General features: G+C 35.2%; 1 protein-coding gene across 13 annotated transcripts in view; it reads right to left on the bottom strand.

Moving 5' to 3' along the window:
* The window catches only part of NFIB (nuclear factor I B), a 335,263-nt gene that overhangs the window by 51,051 nt on the left and 264,174 nt on the right, over positions 1–20,038 (bottom strand). For all 13 annotated transcript variants that reach the window (XM_039363696.1, XM_039363695.1, XM_039363703.1 and 10 more), the window contains exons 7-8: positions 14,870–14,995; positions 9,675–9,853 (exon numbers count right to left, since the gene is read on the bottom strand). In XM_039363696.1, the coding sequence (XP_039219630.1) occupies positions 9,675–9,853; positions 14,870–14,995 (305 nt within the window). The remainder of the gene's footprint in view (positions 1–9,674; positions 9,854–14,869; positions 14,996–20,038) is intronic.

A 20,038-nucleotide genomic window follows, 5' to 3' on the forward strand; every position in this document is an offset into this window, starting at 1 on the left:
TAGTTATTTCCTATTGTTGGGAAATATATTTCTCCTGATGCAAGCTAACATTGCTTTTGGGGGGGGGCAGCCACATATATTGAGTTTGCAGTCAACAGTTACTACATACAGTAGTAGCCAAGTAGTCCCCTACTTCTACCTGTCCATTTGAGTTCTGCTTCCTAAGTGAAGAATTGTCAGCTTCTATTACTCTGACCCAAACTTTCTAACATTGTGGTCATTTTTAATTTAATTTCAGTTGTGGTATATTAACTATTCCATTCAATATTGTTTTATCAGCAAATTTAATAAGAATTCTCTCCACTTTCATCTATGAGTGAGTGAGTGAGTGAGTGAGTGACAGAGAGACAAGAGAGACAGAGAATTAGTGTTTTCGACCAGCTATGTATCTTAATTTCATGAATCCAATTCACACTTAACTAGCTTGTTAATCAGCATATGATAGGCTAATTTGTCAAATAATTTATTCACATCAATTTATACATTAGGCATGCAACATTTTCATATTCTATTAAGGAAGTTACTCAGTTAAAAATATGTCTGGCAAGATTTGTTCTTAACCAGCAGTTCTCAACCTGTGGGTCGCGACCCCATTTGGGGTCAACCGACCATTTCACGGGGGTCGCCAAACAATGCAGTCTGCCATTTTTCCCCCTTTTCCTTAGCTGTGCTACTCTCTTTTATTCTATTGGCTTTCGAAAGCCAATAGGAATTGTCCAGGCTGTCTCTGCCCTGCTGAGCCCGCCAAAAGCCCCAGTCTGCAAACGGTGCTGCAAGTTGTCTGCAGCGAAAGCGAGCTGTCTGGAAGCTTCCACCCCTCCCTGCTGAGCAACTACTAAAAATGTAAGTAAAAGAGGGCCAGGGGTGGGAGGTGGGAGGCCGGCGGGTGCAGGGAGGGTTGCTGGCACGCGTGGGGCCTGGCGGGTGCCTTACCTCCCTTGGGCTGGGCCATCTGGTGGCCCAGCCAGTGGTTGCCCTGCGCCATCGCTGCCCCTTGCCAGCTATGCCTCGGCCAGCGCAGGGGGCGGCACCGCGCATGCACGGCACTCCCGGGCAGGGAAAGTCCTCAACTTACAACCGGTTGGGTAGTCCTCGACTTATAACCAATTGGGTAGTCCTCGACTTACGACCGGTTGGGGTCACAGCATTAAAAAGGTTAAGAACCACTGTTCTTAACAAAAGCAATACTAACTTTGGATAATTACCACACTTTTTTCAAGGTACTTATGGATCAATTGCTTTGATGTATGTTCTAAAATTTTCCCAGCCACTGATATCTAGTTGACTCATCTATAGTTTGATAGATCTCTTACTTCTACTTTTTTTTAAGGTGGAGCAATATTTGCTTCCTGTCTTTTGTCATTTCACAAATTCTGCAGGATATCTCAACGATAATACATCTTTATTACTAAACGGGTTATCCATCTGTCTTGTCTATCATATTTATATACTCAAAAAAAGGCACTACTAGGGATTGAACTATAACTTTTTCTAAATGACAGAGTGACTTCTACTACAAATAATGGCTACCCAGTGATATAGGTTAATGCACCAATCATGCATAAATGCATGAATTCATGAATCATATCAATGGTAGAAGATACTAAGGAACTCTATGGCCAATTAGAAAGAGATGCTCAGTGCAACACAATGGACATAGTACAACTAATGGAATGCAAAAACTGAGGAAATAAGGGAAGCTGGGATTACAGAAATGGAAAATGAATTTATGCAAATGAGAGATTGAATATTGGTGCTTGTTGTCAACATCTATTTCAATAAGCATAAAGGAAGACTTACCTAGGACATAATTTCTGAATCACACTGACTACATATTCAGACACAAAAGATGGAGAATTGCAATCTATTCAGCCAATACAAATCTAAATACATAATGTGGAACAGGTCATGGATTATTGGTGTCAACCAATCTTAGTTATTTAATGAGAGTACATAGGCCAACAACATTTAATCTGGAAAACATGCATATAGAATTTTTTAGTTTTTATCAAATATTGGTATATTTTTATTTGTTTTCTTTGTTATTTTGTTCGTTTTCTTTTATATAGCTCGTATTCCATCCCAGAGTCCTCTTGTTATATGGTCAATCAAAAACTAACCATCCTACATATGTGAATATATAAACATAGTCACTGATGTTTCATTTCTAATTCAAGCAAACCAGCATTTCATTATTTTAAAAAGAGAAGAATATTTGCAGTCCTTCAGCTGAATCTAGTATCTTTCTTTACACTGTTCTACCTATGTCTACATTTTTTAAAATTTAAAATTTACTTTTATAGTAATTGGTCACTGCAATATAACTTTGTATATTTAGCACTTTTGGTTATTCTCTGTGTTTCCTATTATGTTTTCTAACTTTTGCTAGCACTATAAAAGTATGTTCCCTACAAAAAATGTTTTTGTTTTAATAAGAATTATATTTCAAGGAATGCATGGGCAATACTAGTCTCATTAACTTCCTGAATCCATTCTGTTGGCAAAAAAAAATAAATGTTCTAATTAATTAAATAGATCTAGTCAAGTACTACAACTATCTTCAACAATATACAACAATCAGTCTCCTGTCCCAAACATCTGTACTTCAAAAAAATGGGATACTCTTCTGGACTACAAATGGTTAGATTTCTTTTTGCTTCACATAAAAAAAAAATAACCACTAAATGAATGAACAAGCTTCCAAACATAACCGATTTGTGAACTCTCTTTTCTTTCACTTGCTTTCATCACAAATTTAACAATGGCCACTTTCAAACACCTACTTGGTTATGCAGGAATGAGTATTATGTTAATTATTATGCTACCATTGCTAAGAATAAGATGACAGTGTTTTTGAATTTCCAACACTATTAACATATTGTTCTTTATTTCACAATGTGTGCTTTAGTTTTTATGCAGCTACTGAAATCTCTTGCAAATTTACTAGGAGTTTCCCCTTTGTTATTTAAGGGCACCAAATAATAATACAAGAATATGCTACTCCTTCACACTTATTCCCCAAAAAGACCAACAGAAAAATGCCCCTGCAGAATCTGAGTTCAGCTGTAAAAACAACTGGCAACACACATTCAGATAACTAATCATTCAACCGGAAAATAAGTCATGAAAAAAATAGTACACAAAGGGAAAAATAGGGTATTCTAATAAATATTTGTTTAACTAGCCACACACACTAATCATGAAACAGCTGTTCATTGAATCGCACAAAGGTAACACTAACAATTATATCAATTTATTTAAGAAGAACTTGTAGTTTCAATTTCTGTCCAGAAGAACAACTGAAGAAGAATCTAACTTCTCATTCTCAGTCAGCAGAGGAATACAACGGACAGGAAAAGAGGATTTAAAAGCAGCATATCCAAACTACTGGGAAATATATATTATATAGAAAATATTGTAGATTGTAATTTAGAAGTACCTGTTAAGCATATGTTCATTTTTGTAAAGTGGAACAAAGGATGGTGGGTTAGCCTAATTGGCCATAATGGCTATCTTGGTTGGAAATTTTACTGTATATGCCAACCATAAGGTATCTGGATTTCTCAGCATGCTTTCCACAAACAATAATTATATTCTGAGATGTCATCTTAATTCTGCATCACTGCTTACAAAATTGTATTTTAAATGACTTAACAATTGAAGAAACAAGTTCATCATTTCACCCAAATGAACTTAAGCTAATACCTCTTTTCTATGAACTGAATTGTATAGATCAGGGGTAGGCAACCCAAAACACTCAAAGAGCCACTTGAACCCGTTTCCCACCAAAAACAAAACACCGGGAGCCACAAAACCCTTTTGATATCTAAAATGAAGATAACACTGCATATATCCTTTTTTATCTTTATTATAGGTGTGTGTGTGTGTGTGTGTGTGAGAGAGAGAGAGAGAGAGAGAGAGTGTTTGTGTATGTGTGTGTGTGTGTGTATATACACACACACACACACACATTAAAAATAAAAGTAAAAATATGACTCTTGGGAATATCCATACTATTAAAACAATGATCACCGGGAGAATGCTTTAAGAGAATAAAATTACATACACACATAGATAAAAAAAGGATATATGCAGTGTTATCTTCATTTTAGATGTCAAAAGGGTCTCTCTCTCTCTCTGTCTCTCTCCCTCTCTTCCTCTCTGCCCTTGGTCTGCCACTCCTCTTCCCCCACTCTCTTTCTTTCTCTCTCTTTCCCCTCTCTCTCCCCCTCCCTCTCTCTCTCTCTTTCTCCCCCCCCCCATCTGCTGCTCACCTGGCAAGCTTCAAGTTGTTCTCCAACAATCTCAGGGGTAGGCAGCCTCGTCTCTTTTATGACTCATGGACTTCAACTCCCAGAATTCCTAAGTCAGCCTAGCTGGGCTAGCTAGCTCTCTCCTGCCCTTCCTGCTTTCTGCAGAGACGCAGCAAAGGGAGGAGCTCCGCCCAGTAAGCTTTTCAGCTCCTCGGAGAACAATGTGAGTGCACTCTCTTTTACACATACACACACACACACACACACAACACACACACACACACACACACACACAGAGAGAGAGAGAGAGAGAGAGAGAGAGAGAAGCAGGGAAGCACAATTGCCTCTCTCTGTCTCTGCAAAGGCAGAGGAGGCTGGGAGCCACAGGGGAAGGCTCAAAGAGCCGCATGCAGCTCCGGAGCCGCAGGTTGCCGACCTGTGGTATAGATCTTATGTATAAAAAATGCCCCCCATAGAATAATTTTATCCTGAATAAAGAAAAATTAAATTACTTCACATATGTTTTATAATACATTCTTGTTAAATTTCTAAAAATGCAAATAGTTTCCACAGTTCAAATTCTCACAAGTATTTTACTTAAGAGATAGACATATTTCCAATCAAAACCAGCTTTTACTATTATAGTTGTCTAGTTACTGTTATAATTTTGGTGTCAATAAAAATCTTTATGGCTTTTGCAAAACGTTTTCCATTCTAACTAATTTCTGCTCAAGAAATAAATTCTCTCTAAAGATCAAACTTATTCTCTCTAGTATGCACTCTCAATATATCTACAACAATTGCTTGTCCTAAACCTTAACAAATATTTGCTGTACAAAAATAATCATCCTAAAGCCAAAGATTCCTTGATTTAGCAGAAGCAGCCTTAATTTCCTGCATATTTAGTCACATGGAATTAAATGCAATTAATGTTACACTGTAAAACTACAGATAAATACCTGCTAGTTCTATATATTTAAATGAATTCTACTTACAGAATGCTATGACAATCTTAAAAATCAAAAGACAAGAAATTAGTTTAAAAACTGCTTTAGGAGTTTTAACTTTAAGTGATCTTAATCTAAATGTCTAATATTACACAATGGTTGAGGGAGTTTAAGTAAAAATATCACACTATGATTTTTTTACATTATGAATAATAACAATATCATCGCAAGAGTTACTTGAAAACAAAATTGAATGAATATGCTGCGAGGTGAGAAAAGCATAATGGAATTTAATATGGCGTTTTTGTACAGGTGGAATTTTGGAAATTATTATAATCACATGGGTTTAAATGGAATGCATATTGGTTTGGCTCAAACTGCAATTGGGTAGAGCTTGATCCTTTTTGAAAAAGGAAATTTTTGAACTACAATCTACTGGATAAAAAACTTGGCATCACTGTATGCCAATGTATTTACATTGTTGTCAATCTTGCAGAATGTAATTCTAACCTAATTCTACGATACAGCTAAATATAATTGTATATGTTTATATAATTTCCCCAAAGTCCTATTTTATGAAAATGTAAAGGAGAGAGCAATTGTTTTCACAATATTAGGACATACTAGGTCTTTAGGCAACTATAGATTTATTTCATAAGGAAATTACTGACTTTACAAACATTTGTTGAATACAGGAAGTCCCCAGATAATGAACCTCTGGATTACGAACAATCCCTAGGTACAAATGGACTACTTGCAGTACTCAAAATGGTGGACAACCAACCAATCTATTTCAAGAAAAGAAAGGTAGGTGCACTGCAGGAGAGGAGGCTATGGCTGAACAGCGTAGGATCATCTACTGCTCCTTCATTGCATTTCCAAGTCCAGCCCCCTCCTTGGTTCATGCTTTGCACACCTCCATGCTTGCATGTATACATCTCCCACTTCTGCCTGAGGTCTGCATGCAGTCTGCGCTGTTTTCAGCAGTTCATAATAAGATGACATTTGATTAAATAACTTTTTAAATACAATTTTAGCTTAAGGACAGAGTTAGAAAAAGAACTCGTCCTTAACTTAGGAAATTGTTCTAAACAAAAGGAATTGCAGAATATTTCAGTACCTTCTCCGAACATCTAGATGGGCTCAACTGGTGGTCAGTAGAGGACATTTCATTTAGTACATAAATATATCTTGTTTTTAGTCATCAAGATTTGGCACTAATTCAGGAGAATTTAATTTTCTTCCAGCTATCCAACAGGTTATTATTACAATTTCAAAAGTACTTTCTATGCAACACCTGAAAAATCAAGTGATGTAGTACAAGAGTAGCAGGTAAATTTTGCAAAATAGTCACTGTGCTAGAGCAAAAAGAAAAATGCCAAAGTTAAACAAAATCAAACAGTAATAGGTAAGAAAAAAGACCTGCAGAAAACAAAGTACTAAAATTCCTAGATTCTTGCATTGTATAATCAACAATGGGAGCAGCGTTTTTTGAGCATGCATTCCAAATTGGAGAAGAGATTCCTACCAAATTTGACCTCTAGAAATTTTTACATGAAGGTAGGACCAGACACAGATGTGTGAATCAAAGAAACTGCAACGAAGAATTTAAACTCCATACTTTAGTTTAATGTCCAGATTCTGCCATTCTATAATTTAAATAAAATACTAATAAAATTATGAACACATAATTATTTAATGGAAGAAATATCTTCTCAAATCACATTAATATTTGGGAATTATTCTTTCCTAATTATGTTCCCAATATTAAAGATACAATTAGCAGGACAGCAAAAAGTAGAGAACTAATAGTAATTTTTTTAAAGCTCTTAATATTATAAATTTGCTAATATAGCCAAATTTAAAAATTATATATTAATATGAAATGTGTTGAAGTCCACATGCCTTAAAATTGTCAAGGTTGAGAAACACTGGCTTAGAATATGGCTTATTTTTATTTTAAAAAATGAATGTAAAAATTTATGTTTGATGAAGAAGCAAATATCTGTCATACATAATAGCCAGAATATCCAAATCATAATTAATAGGCTACTGTGTTCTTTAACCATATGCATGTTCCAGAAGGTGGTGCTGGGAGACTATTCTTCAACCATGATTATCTCTGCGTTAGGGGGTCAAACTTATCTTCAAAGTTTTTCCAGTTTCATAAAAAATTTAAATATTTTTTTCAGAGCTATCCATCATTGCTAGTATGTATCATTACTGGATAGTATTAGTTTGTAGTTCTCATTAGATCAACGTTCAAATTGTACCTAGTGGCTAAATTCCAGCTCTATATAAGTAAGCAAAATACGTATTTTTAGAATCAAGGATATATGAAATGTTGGATCATCTATCTTAGAAAATAATCTTTCTATTGAAAGTAGAAGATAATAACTATGAAGTTGTTTTGGATATAACGTTTGTCTAGAATCAAATGAGAACATATGAACAACTCTGGTTACCTCATTCATAACTAGATAAGGAATTTGCTATAGTATTTCAGGTAGACCTTGACTTACAGTCAGCAACTTAGTAACTGTTGAAACGTTGTTCCCCCTCCCCCCCAATCTTGTGACCAGGCACACAGCTCACAGCAACTGGTATGCATTTATGGCTGTTTGCAGCATATCACAGTCACAGCATTTACTTAGTTACTTCTAAATATCATTTGCTTAACAATTACCACAAAAAGGTCATAAAATTGGACCAGCCACATGACCAACTTGCTTTACCACCACCATGAATTAAAGCTGTGATGGACATGCTCCATTATGGTCATAACTTGAGCATGTCCATCCTGATTATTACAGGCCTACCAGTACATAATTTGACAACTTCTAAAGAGTATTAAATCATGCTGAATGTGGAGCTACGTACGATAGGTTAAATTAAAATATTGCTGACTAGGATTGTATATAAAGCACTATTGTCAATTTTAGGAGAATTTTAATGAGTTTTACATTGTTTCCAAATCAAATTTAAACCTGCTGGTCTTAAATGTGTAAAGCCCTAAATAATGTGGATTCTAAGTATTTGACAGAATGCTTCTTCTTGCATGAATAACAAAACTATGGAAGGAGGTATGATGGATATCAAGCAAGTCATGCTTTTGCAATTTTCTGAATCTCCGCTAGCTCCAATTTTCTAGATCTCCTTTTTGAAGAACAGATATTACTTAACTCAGTCTGCATACTTGGTTCTAATAAGAGAACATAAACTTTGTACTGCTGACTTTTAAATGGTTGTTTATATTATTACAGGGGTGTCAAAATGCCGCCCCGCAGGCCGGTTGCATCATGCGGAAGCCGCGCCCACTCCATTGCCGGCAATGGCAAAACTGTCCTGATACGCTGCGCGACGTCATGTGACATCACGAGTTTGACATTTCTGTATTATTGCTTGTAAGTTTTGGTTATCATTCTGTTATACTTTTATAGACATTTGCCATGATTGTACTTTAATGTGAAAAATGCAAAATTGAGAAGCAGCTTAGAAACTAAATGCTTTACTGTCAGTATCAATCAAAATCTTCTTGAACTCCAAATTAAATTTAGCAACCTAAAAAATTAATTATGTCAGAAAATTCTATGTGAGAGACAAAACAAATAGGAACTAAAAACTGCAATAAAGTGTACATTATTTTTCAGATATTATACAAATTTACACATGCAACATGTGGACGATATTATAAGAAGGCAGTTGGAACCAAGTGTTTTGTAAATCACTGGTTTAAAAATTGCATTATCGCCATGCTAAAAACATGTCTGAACTGATATATAATCATGTGCAACTGTTCTTATCAAAACTAATCACTTCATCTTCAATTTTTTTATACAGTTCACTGCTACCTTTCTCCACCACATCAAACACTTGCCAAATATTCTCAGAATACTGAAAAGCAGTATGCAATTCAAAAGTTTATGTAAATAGCAAACTATAAATAGGCTTGCATGCTCTTTTTGTGTGTGTTTACATTAGCACATTCTTGACTTTTCTCTGAATCAAGCACTTCAGACTTATTTTATGTACAGTAACTGCCATAAATGGCTATAAGCTAAATACAAAGATCTAGCAGACTTTAAAAAAGAAAGTAGGAAAAGGTACATGTTCAACCAGCTCCCTTCATACAATACACAAAGCAAAGATTCAGAATAGTTCCCAGTTTAGAAAAAAGAAATCCTAGCTTGTTCTGATCCTATGTTATCTTCAGAATTTTCGAAAAAGAGCTATGCGTCCTCATCTATATATACCATTCCAAAATCAGCTAATGATCCAAAAAGCACTAGTGGCTAACCATCTTTTATATGGTTAAATGATAGCAAAATGCTGAAGATTTTTCAATTATATTACAAGATTCAATCTGGGCAAAAACAAATGCAAGCATCCAATATGAAATATGTTACAGGAAACAGCTTTTCTATTCATCCCAAGACCATTCATCCCAAGATCATATTATTGGATGTTACAGTACCTGGCTGGTTTGTGGACTGGACGGGTCATAAGAATAATTCTTCAAAGTATCCTGAGGATTCAGGTGAGGAGGATATCGGATAGTTGGATGAGAGAAATAGCTAGATGGGGCAGGAGGAAGAATAGCTTGTGGTGGAAATGGCAATGGTGAAGGTGGAGGTGGAGTTCTAGTTGAGATGACTAGAAAGAAAGAAAAATACAAGTTATTGAGGATCTTTTTAATAATAAAATTCAGCACATAAGACCGTAAAGAAAAATCTAAATCAAATTATATGAAATTATTTATTTTCTTTCCATCCTCCCATTTTTAACCTACAACCTTTTGAACCACTAGTCCTTTATACTCCAAGTGTCTCAGGAGATAATTATTTCTTTAGTGCAGCAATTTTGCTTTATTGTGCATATTTACTTTATTGTGCATATTTCTGCACAGAGAAAGCACTGCATTTCTGAAAATATATTTCAGTTATCCAATACGATCTAAAACCAAGGCAAATAAATTAAATTAAAACTATAAAACATTTTTTACTGAACGTTAAGAGACAGAGTCTGAAGAAACAGCAAATGATCCAACAATACTTTCCGCTATACCCTAGCTAATGCATGGGAGAGGGTGGGAGGGTGGAGAATAATTACTAAGCAATAACACCACGAATAATTAGCAAGCCATTGTGAAAATGGTAATGAATGTTCAACTTAAGGGCCTGGGAAAATCTTTCACTCAAGATCAGCATCTCTCTGAACAAAAAGGCTATCATATCCCATACAGATTTTTTTTCCTTGCATTTCTCTAGCATGAGATTCTGTGCTAAATCTAAAAACCTAGCAATGTCCTCAGCAATAAAAGGAATGTACAGAATACTTTGTTATTGCATAGTTAGCATCTCAGAGATGGCAGATGCATTATAATTCAATCACTAATATCATTTCATTTATATGTAAGATATATTGTGTGATAAAAACATAAACAAGAAATGGGGAGCAAAAAATGAACAAATGTTATCATATTGATATTGTCATATGGACAATAAATAAAGCTTTAATAAAGTAATTAATATACCCCCCATCTCACTCTGCAAAGCAATGCTTTAGTATTGCTTTACAATAGGGTATAGCTTTACAACCATATTTCACACAAATTATTTTTTAGTTTACTAATATATTTCTCTGTTATGATGAGTGGTATCTTCACTGCTTCTAGCTTTAATATTGTACAAGTCATTTTGTCTCTATCATTACTTAGGCCAGGGATGATTCTGATCAGGGCCTAAAAGCAATATACTCTAAATAAAAATTCTGCCTTACAAAAGACTTACTTCAAACTTGAGGTTAATGCAGAACGTATTGTATAATGTATAATGTATTTTTTATGTTCCACTTTCATCTACTTTTTCCCTTGGCTAAATTGTTTTTATAACCCATCCAAAAGTAAAAATAATCTTAAGTCTTTCCTTTTATCCCCACAACAATAAAGTTGGGGCAAGAGTGAGTGACTGACCCAAAATCCCCAGTGAATGGGTTAAACAGGGAGTAGGATTAGGTCTATCCAGTCTTATCCAATGCTTAAACTTCTGTTCTGAAGGATATCCTCTTTCACAATGGCAATTATGGGTTTGGCCAAAAAAAAAAAAAAAATTGGCTCAATCAAAAGACCACGAAGTTCAAATGCTCTCAAGCTTTACATTGCTAAACAACAGTTCATCTGTAGGGGCTTTCATAAAATCTGAAAATGAAAGGACAAATTCTTCTTCTTAAATTATATTTGGGACCTGCCATGATTTGAATAAGCAAATGATAACAAAACCTTAGCACAAGGCCAGGAAAATTCAGATTGACTGGCCAATGAAAATCCATTTACTCCTCTCATAAACATGACTGTGGAGAAAATTCAGTATCAGAAGAGCCCTTGATATAAGGGCTGTAATGATGTCACTTCAGTTCAGAGAAAGGCCTTCCTATTATTTATCTACCTCTTAAATGATACGCTTACACAGCTGAAAATTTGAAGATTAAAAAAGACTTTCATTAAAGAACACTATAAGCTGCTAATTAAGGTCTTATTCCTTTTCCACACTTAAAGGAGAGAGAAAAAACCAAACTGTTTTCTTGAAATATCAACATATATCAATGACACTTCCTTTTTTTTATTAAAATAAGCATGTCCCCAGACATTTTAAAAAGGACTAAAATCAACTGTGGCAAAATAAAATCTCAAGTAAAATGCTTTTTACATTTTTACAAATAATAATGTCTAGCTAAAGTTCAAAGATTTCCAGGAGAAAGGGCAATAAATAATAGATAATAGGACATCTTCACCATACTTATGGAGCTAAACTGTTTGAGACCATCATATTTGACACATCTTCCAGAGTAAGCAAAAAAGAATAGAGCTTTATCATTATAAAATTCCATATTTATTTCATGAGGTTACAGAATCAATGCTATCAATACCATGTGTTTATCTGGCTGCATGAACTAATAGTGCTCAAGTAAACTACATAAGGGAAGCAATGTGGAAGAGGAAGAAGGAAATTGAATAGATTCATCTTATAAAGTGAGCTCTAGGACAGTGTTTCCCAAACTTGACAATTTTAAGGCATGTGGACTTCAACTCCCAGAATTCCACAGCCAGCGTTGCTGGCTGTGGAATTCTGGGAGTTGAAGTCCTCATGCCTTAAAATTGTTAAGTTTGGGAAACACTGCTCTAGGAGATGGCTACACCAGTTCATTCTTTGCAATATAGCCATATAGCTACTCCACTGGAATAAAATATCTAGAAAGGCCTGAAACCATGGCTATACCATTGAGGCTGGGAATCTGGCAACATGGATATGAAGCCTACAAAGTGGCTGCATTGCTAGTGAAATTGAATGTGCTTTCCTGTAGATCATGTTTTTTACAATGATTTCATTGTTTTTAATGGTTTTAAGTTGTTACTTTTTGGGTGATTTTGTTGCTTTGGTATTTTTTTAACTCTGTTCAGAGTCCCATATCAGATGGGCAATTATAAAAATATACTAAATAAATAAATAAAGATATAAATAAAATAATTATTGCCGCTATCTTGCTGATCTGATACTGAACATCAAATTAAAGTTGTTGGGTAAATAGTTTAGTTGCACATGTAGGCTGCCTTCAGGTTTTACAATCACTATGATAAAAATATAATTTATAAATTTGATAGTAAATAAATACAGCAACATATTGGAGAATTTTTAGATAGCCGTCAAGGGTAAAATCCTGCTTGAGCTATCCCAATAAAAATGCTAAGTGTTTTGTTCCACATTCAAAATATAATTTTGTTCAATTTGCGTACACTTCTGATGATAAAGACAAGTCTTTTTTCTATTCGCAAAGCTTTTAAAAATATGTTAGAAGTCTAAAAGCACAAATGTAGTGTTTCACTACGACTGAAATAAATTAAAAATTGAATGTTTCTTAGTCATTGGTCAATCTTTTATCCTATATAGTTGACTTAATAGAATAAATTCTACCTCTTTTTAGCATTCCCCCAAATCCGCTTAAATAGCTATGTAACAGACAAATGACTGTCAACCCACTGCCAAACTGCTGCTCCAGTTAGGAAGCTAATCTACCTTTCTATAGTTTGAATCTATTATTCTACAACCTTCACAAAATAAGAAAGACCTTGAACTTCTCTGATGTGACATCTTCTCAGGTATTTAAAGCATGCTACCATGGCCTCTTCAGCTGTCTTTTTCTAACACTAAAGATAACAACCCCCCTTATCAGCTTCTCTGAAACTGTTTCAACTTCAGTGAATCCCTGTTATGCCCAAAACTGAACACAATTCACAAGGTGGAATCTCAAAAGTACCATTAGTTCACAATGTAGTAATTAAATAAATGGTTGGAATGACTTCCTGTGCATTTATCACACCTGTGTATAATACTGAGTCAGACTCAAAGTATTGGAATGACTATGGAAAGCCCCAAACGTGACTTGACAGAACTTTGTCCATTATATCAGTTTCACAGGAATTTAAGAGCTGCAGGGAAGGTTTAGCTTTTAATGTGCCAAAGCTTACTATCTTACCAGAGACACCTGTCTTCCTTTCCACAATACATCATCTCTACAATGGCCTATTTAAAAGCCAAGGCAACACTAGATCTCATGATCTCCCGGTTTCTAGCCTGATGCCTTAACCACATCAAACTTGTTCAATGTGCTTTTATTATACTATTTTTCTGATTATTCACAAATAGTTTTAATAACAAATATATATTGTGTGTACGAATCCCGGGCATATTTGTTCAATGATGCAATCTTCGATCTCCGGGAAGAGTATATATTATTTTAATAACAAATATATAATGTATACACACACACACACACACACACACACACACACACACACACTTTTAACAATACATAAATTTCTTATTCAAATCCTAAATATATTCCCAGGACAACAGAGGAATTTCATTTAAATGTCTCTTAAAATGAAGAGAACAATAATGTACCAATCTGAGTGCACATGTATTATGATATATCTAGCTACATATCAATTCATAACTGAAATGATTGTCCTGTTTGAGATTATGCCTCTCATGACCTAAATAAAACTCCTCTGGATGTGATAGAACGGATGTCTCTTCAAACGTGATACTGTTTACATTAGCTAAAGAAATATAGTTCAGCTGAAGCAAGAGAAATTTTCCAAGCAACCATAGAGCAGTGGTGGCGAATCTATGGCATGCGTGCCAGAGGTGGCACTCAGAGCCCTCTCTGTGGGCATGCGCACCATTGCCCCAGTCCTAGGCTTTCAGCTGGGTTTTATAAAACCTTTTTGCTTCAGGTCTCCACTGCCATGTGCAAAAAAAAAAAAAACAAAAAGGTTCAATCAGTCAATTTCAACTTCTCACGGGAAAAAAAAGATCTTGCAAAGTTGGAATTCATTGATTGGACTTTTTAGTCCCACCCAGTCTGTTGTTACCACCGTAGCCACGCCCACCCAATGGGCCATGCCCACCCAATGAGCCACACCCAGCCAATGGGCCACACCCACCCGGCACTCGATGATGCATAAGTGGGTTTTGGGTTGCAGTTTGGGCACTCGGTCTCTAAGGTTCGCCATCACTGTCATAGAGTATCTGATATAATTTTGAGTTATATGCTGAATTAACATTACGTTTGCCCAACTTTCCTGCATTTCTATCACTTTTGTTTCCTCACCACTGTGTGCAACTCCTGGGATTCCTGGATGATGATGCTGGAAAGTCAGTCTTGGTGAAGAATCCTGAGGAGATGTAGTGCTAAACAAAGGCTTTTCAGGTTTCTTCATTGTAGGAGAAGACATATCTGCAATGGCATACAACATAACATAGCCATTAACCCAACATCACAATCATGATTCTAGATAATTGTTTATGCTCTTTAAGCAGTAACAGTTCCTAGGTTAGTGACTAAAATGCACTGCATTAGAAAACACTAAAGGGTTTGCATTAATTTAGATGAACATTTATAGACTTCCTTTAGTAACCATCAAATGAAATCCTAAGACATAAGAGATGTTATCACCATCATTCTTATGCAGTCGTTATATAAGATTTGCACACCTCATATTTACAAAATAAAGTCATACACACATACATATGCACACGCACACACTTGTTTTAACAAATGCTTATCTACATCAGTAATTCCACTGTTAGTGACAGCTATTCTTTTGAATATATAGCTATATTTATTTCATAAAGGTATATAATTTTCCTCTCCCTATAGTTCGGTTGACATCTTGTCAAAAAAAATTTGACCTTATATGTTTAAAATTGCACTATTATATAGGTTAGGACTGCAATAAATGAAGAGTTGGACTTGAGTAGAAATATTTAAGAAGACAAAAGTGTATGTGAGAAGACTACAATAGATATACAGTGACTGAAACAGAGGCAGGGGGCATAGTTAAATGAATGCTAGCAAAACTAAGGATGAATACTTTGCAGCTTGGTCTCAGCAACCACTTTTAATATGTATGTACCGTATTTCTTTAAAACATTTAACAGAAAGGTGCCAAAAATAGTATTCAACTGGGTTATCCTGTAATTATTTATAATTATACAATTTTTTTCCAAATGGTTTCTTCTCAATAATGCCGATTTTGATGAGCCAAATTCCCTGTTAAGTTTTTACTGAGTTTGCAATAAGCGTAATTTGATTCCAAACCTCCTCCATTTTTAAGGAGAGAAGACAAAGATATCTAGCAAGTTTTGAATAGTGATTCCTAGAATCTGAACATTATAATTTACAATTTTTCTTGGCTTACTGTACTTCCTGCCTTAATTGCACTTCCAGTCTTCACCACATATTAATTGAAGACCGTTTCATAGATTGACTGATTGATTGATTGAATTTATTTACATAGCCACTCATTTCACAATATTAACTCAAGGCAACCTACAACAGGATCATTCTGAGGTTTGCCAAAGACCATTTGAGAAGATTATAAATCCCTCAGAAAAAGTAAAAATATGAAGTTACTAAGAAACATCTCCATCATTATTACAAAGACTGCTTAGCCATTCGTTACTGCTTAGTTGTTTAAGTAACAAAAATTATAAATGACATAAATAAAACAATTTCTCCCAAATAATTTTCTTGGAGGTGATTTTTTAAAAAATTAACAAATAGAGAGGATGGGACATATATATTTAATTCTCTATTCATCTATGAAATCTGCCTCAGTCAAGTCAAGTCTAGCTCTCTAGTTTTCTCTTTCTCTTCCTGCCTAATCTATCTGTTAGAGCTTCTCTAAAGTTAACAGAATTGCCTCAGTGAGATATATTTTCTTCTGCAGGCAGTTTAGTCTAGTGGTTAAGACAGGAGTATCAAACTGCCGGTCCACAGGCCAGCTGCATCATGCGGAGACCGTGCCCCCCAGTTCCGGCAAGCCATGTCACGTGACGAGTTTGACACCTGTGAGTTAAGATATTGCAGTAGAAGGAATTTGGATTCTACTTCTGTCTTAAGCTTGGAACCCAACTGAGTGACCTTGGGCCAGGCCAGTCACTCTCACCTTTTAGCCCTAAGAAGATAGCAATGGCCAACTACTTCTAAAACATATAGCAGGAAAACTGCAATAACTTTTCTATGAAGCCAAGACTGATATAAAGGACCAAAAAAATAAATAAATAGCTTTCACATTTTCTTAAAGTCCATTTTATAAGAAGCTACTTGAAAAGATTTAACTATTTGCTTTTCATATAATGATTCTTTCATGATTGTGAGCGTGAGATTACGAAGAACCCAGGCTGAGATTAAAGTACTAAGAGATTGTTTGGCGCTTGATAGGCACAACACATCCAAATTCCTACCTTGAAGATAAAAAGCTCTCAAATCAATGAATTTGCTCCTGCTGTGTGCTGCAAGCCCAAAAAGAGTTCAGAGGGTTTGCTTCTTCCAATTTAAACAGCAGCCCACTGACATTTTCAAGTGGAAGCTTAGTAACCATTTTTTTCTTAGTCTCACCAATTTTTTCTGTTAAAAATATACTGTAGCAGGAAAGCAGAAAAGGGCATGGGTTGGTCAACAAACTTCAGACTCTAGTACTGCCTTGTACATCTAGGCATAGGTCAATCACCACAGAACTTAATTTCAAAGAAGGAAGTAGCATATAAAACATTCACTTCAAAATGAAAAAAGAAAATAAACAGTACAGAAGTTACTTATAGTCAAGACTTGTATTAAAGACTACATTGACAGAACTGGTCTGGTTACTATTAGCACTACTATATACATTAATTCATAATGTCCCATCATTAAACAACTTTTGAAAAAAGGATTCAAAGATACAAAAATTATTTTCCATGCTAATTGTGAATAGAAGTTCACAATTAGTAAAGTTTTGTTTTCAGAAACATATCCTTTATCAATCCTTGCCAATCAATAAACCTAGTGTGTTTCTTCAAAAGATAAAGTAAATCACTTTAAATGAGTTTTATTGCATTGGGAAAATAACTAACTTAAATAAATAATTGCTTCAGCGAAGGAGACAGGAAATTGTGAAAGAAAAGTAAAATACTGAAGTGCTTTAGATGTGACTAAAACAAAACACGTTATTCTGAGACAAATATTTTTGTACTTCATGATTAATTAGTAGTACTATTTGATAAAAAGACTTGTCTGTATTTCATATATGAAAAATAGATTAGGTACTCTCCACTGATTTTTGTGAGCACATGCATGTTCTTAAGAGAGAAATTAAAGCCTCACATATTTTAGTTAATCACACCAACAATATATGTTGTAGCAATTAGGATCAAATGAAATGGGTGATTCATAATGGAGTAAAAAACATGAGGTACCACAGAGCCATTTAAAGCATTTGAAAAGGGTACACCACAAAGCATGTTAGCAAAACACCCCTCAGCAGCAGCATATGTTAGGAGGCTCAGCACAACTTCTTTCCCCAATGGAAGCATTGTTTTTGGATGTACATATATGCAAAGACAATAGATGAAAGTTGTTGCAGCAGCCTCCCAAAGAAACAGCTGTTCTAATGCTTCAAAAAGAGGGGTGCATCATTCACATCAATGCACTTTCTGAAGCATATTTTAAACTGTTTTGCACAGCCCAAATTGCAAAACTGAAACAAAGCCACCTACATCAGTAATAGAATTGATCCTATTAATTATGAATCAAAATGATTCATAAGAAATTGAAGTTAGTTGTCTGATTTCAGTTTAAATAGCCTTCTACAGTCTACTCCTTTAAATATGAAAATTATAATGTTGAGAATGACTCAACCATCTTCATCGTTGATAATTTTGCAAGTTAAGGTGCCAAGACTCACAGGAAGACTGAGCTAAAACTATACTATGTGTTCTACAGTACAGAAAAAACTGTTTTCATTTTGTAAATTTTGGTTACTGATAATCTGATACCAACACTGTGTATGTATATGGTAATACAGAGTAGACAATGGTATCTGAATACATTCCTGAAAATAATTCCAGAGGAAATTAAACAGAATCTTGGGTAAATTAAAAGCTTCAGGTTATTACTGCATAATACTAAAGAGGTAAAGAATATGCATGTCTGGATTGCATTATATAGTAATTCTGAAATTACTAGCATATCAGCGATATAAAAGCCCAGACAAATTGGAAAAAGTTAGATCAATTCATCTTCCAACAAGGTAATTGCACCTACAAAGTAAAGCAAACAACTAAGTTGCTATGAAGCATAGCGTATGTAGCTCAACTCAATGGCAGCTTGCACACATGGTGCTCCAGATGTATATCTGTTCAAGTTAGCCCAGGGCAACTATTCTGATCAATTCTAATGAGATAAAATGCTGCAGGGAAAATGTGCAGAAATGTGTTTACGTCAGACTTTAATTAAACTGTTGTTTGCTTCCCAAGAACCTTAAGAAACACTAATGAGACATGAGTTTCAGCAATTTCCTCATCAAAAGGCAAGACCCTCTGCCTCTCTATGAGCAGCCTGCCCTCCGAGGAACTCCCCTGGTAAATGTCACATGGTACACCAATCACAAAGCCCCACCTGCTAAACAGAACTTGAGTCAACGTATAAGTGAGGCAAAGCTTAAGGATTCACTTGCTCGCAGTGGACATCTGCTTAGCTTTCACAGAGAGCAACACAACATGTTCGTTTTCCTATGAAGTTATAGGGAAATCACAATGGGACAGCAACGCAGATGCAGAATATTTTTGCATCTACTTCACCAGCTTAAATCCCAAATCCATTTCCATTTAATCACAGCTTCATACTTGGTTTAGACTGAGCATTGCAAACAATGCATAGAGAGTCAAAGAACCATAAAGAGAAGGTATCAGAATAGTCCCATTTGCACAATGGATGCAAAGTCAAGGTAACACTGTGCTGAAAACAGGGAGCAGACTAAGATCCAAACTGACCCTGAATATTTTTATTTCATACACATGGATTTCAAATATCATTATGGAAGGAAAAACAAAAACAAAGTTAACACTGCCCGTAGTTCACACAGATCTAACACCATTCAATGGGGTCCTTATGGAACATGGATAGTTCTATCCCCTCATTCTGCCTGTTGTAATTAAGGTCTCTTTTCTAATAGTCTAAAAATGAAGGTAAAAATAAATGTGCTTTCTAAATGCCTTCCCACTCTATATGTGGCCTATTAGAACCTCCTGCTCCCTCAAAATGAAATCAACTCATGAAATCCCAGTAAATGCTCTTTGGTTTTTACACTTCATAACTGTTTTGGATTACGACATCTAGAAAATGTCTTCAAAATATTTCTGTAACTGAGACTGAACTTTAAAAACAAAATAAAAAACCTTGGTTGTGATGATGAAACTTGACTACAAAAGTCAAAAGTGTTTGCTATTGGAAAATACA

The sequence above is a fragment of the Crotalus tigris genome, unplaced genomic scaffold (genome assembly GCF_016545835.1).
Source record: "Crotalus tigris isolate CLP2741 ecotype Arizona unplaced genomic scaffold, ASM1654583v1 scf7180000019563.1149672, whole genome shotgun sequence".
In the NCBI taxonomy this organism is placed as follows: Eukaryota; Metazoa; Chordata; class Lepidosauria; order Squamata; family Viperidae; genus Crotalus; species Crotalus tigris.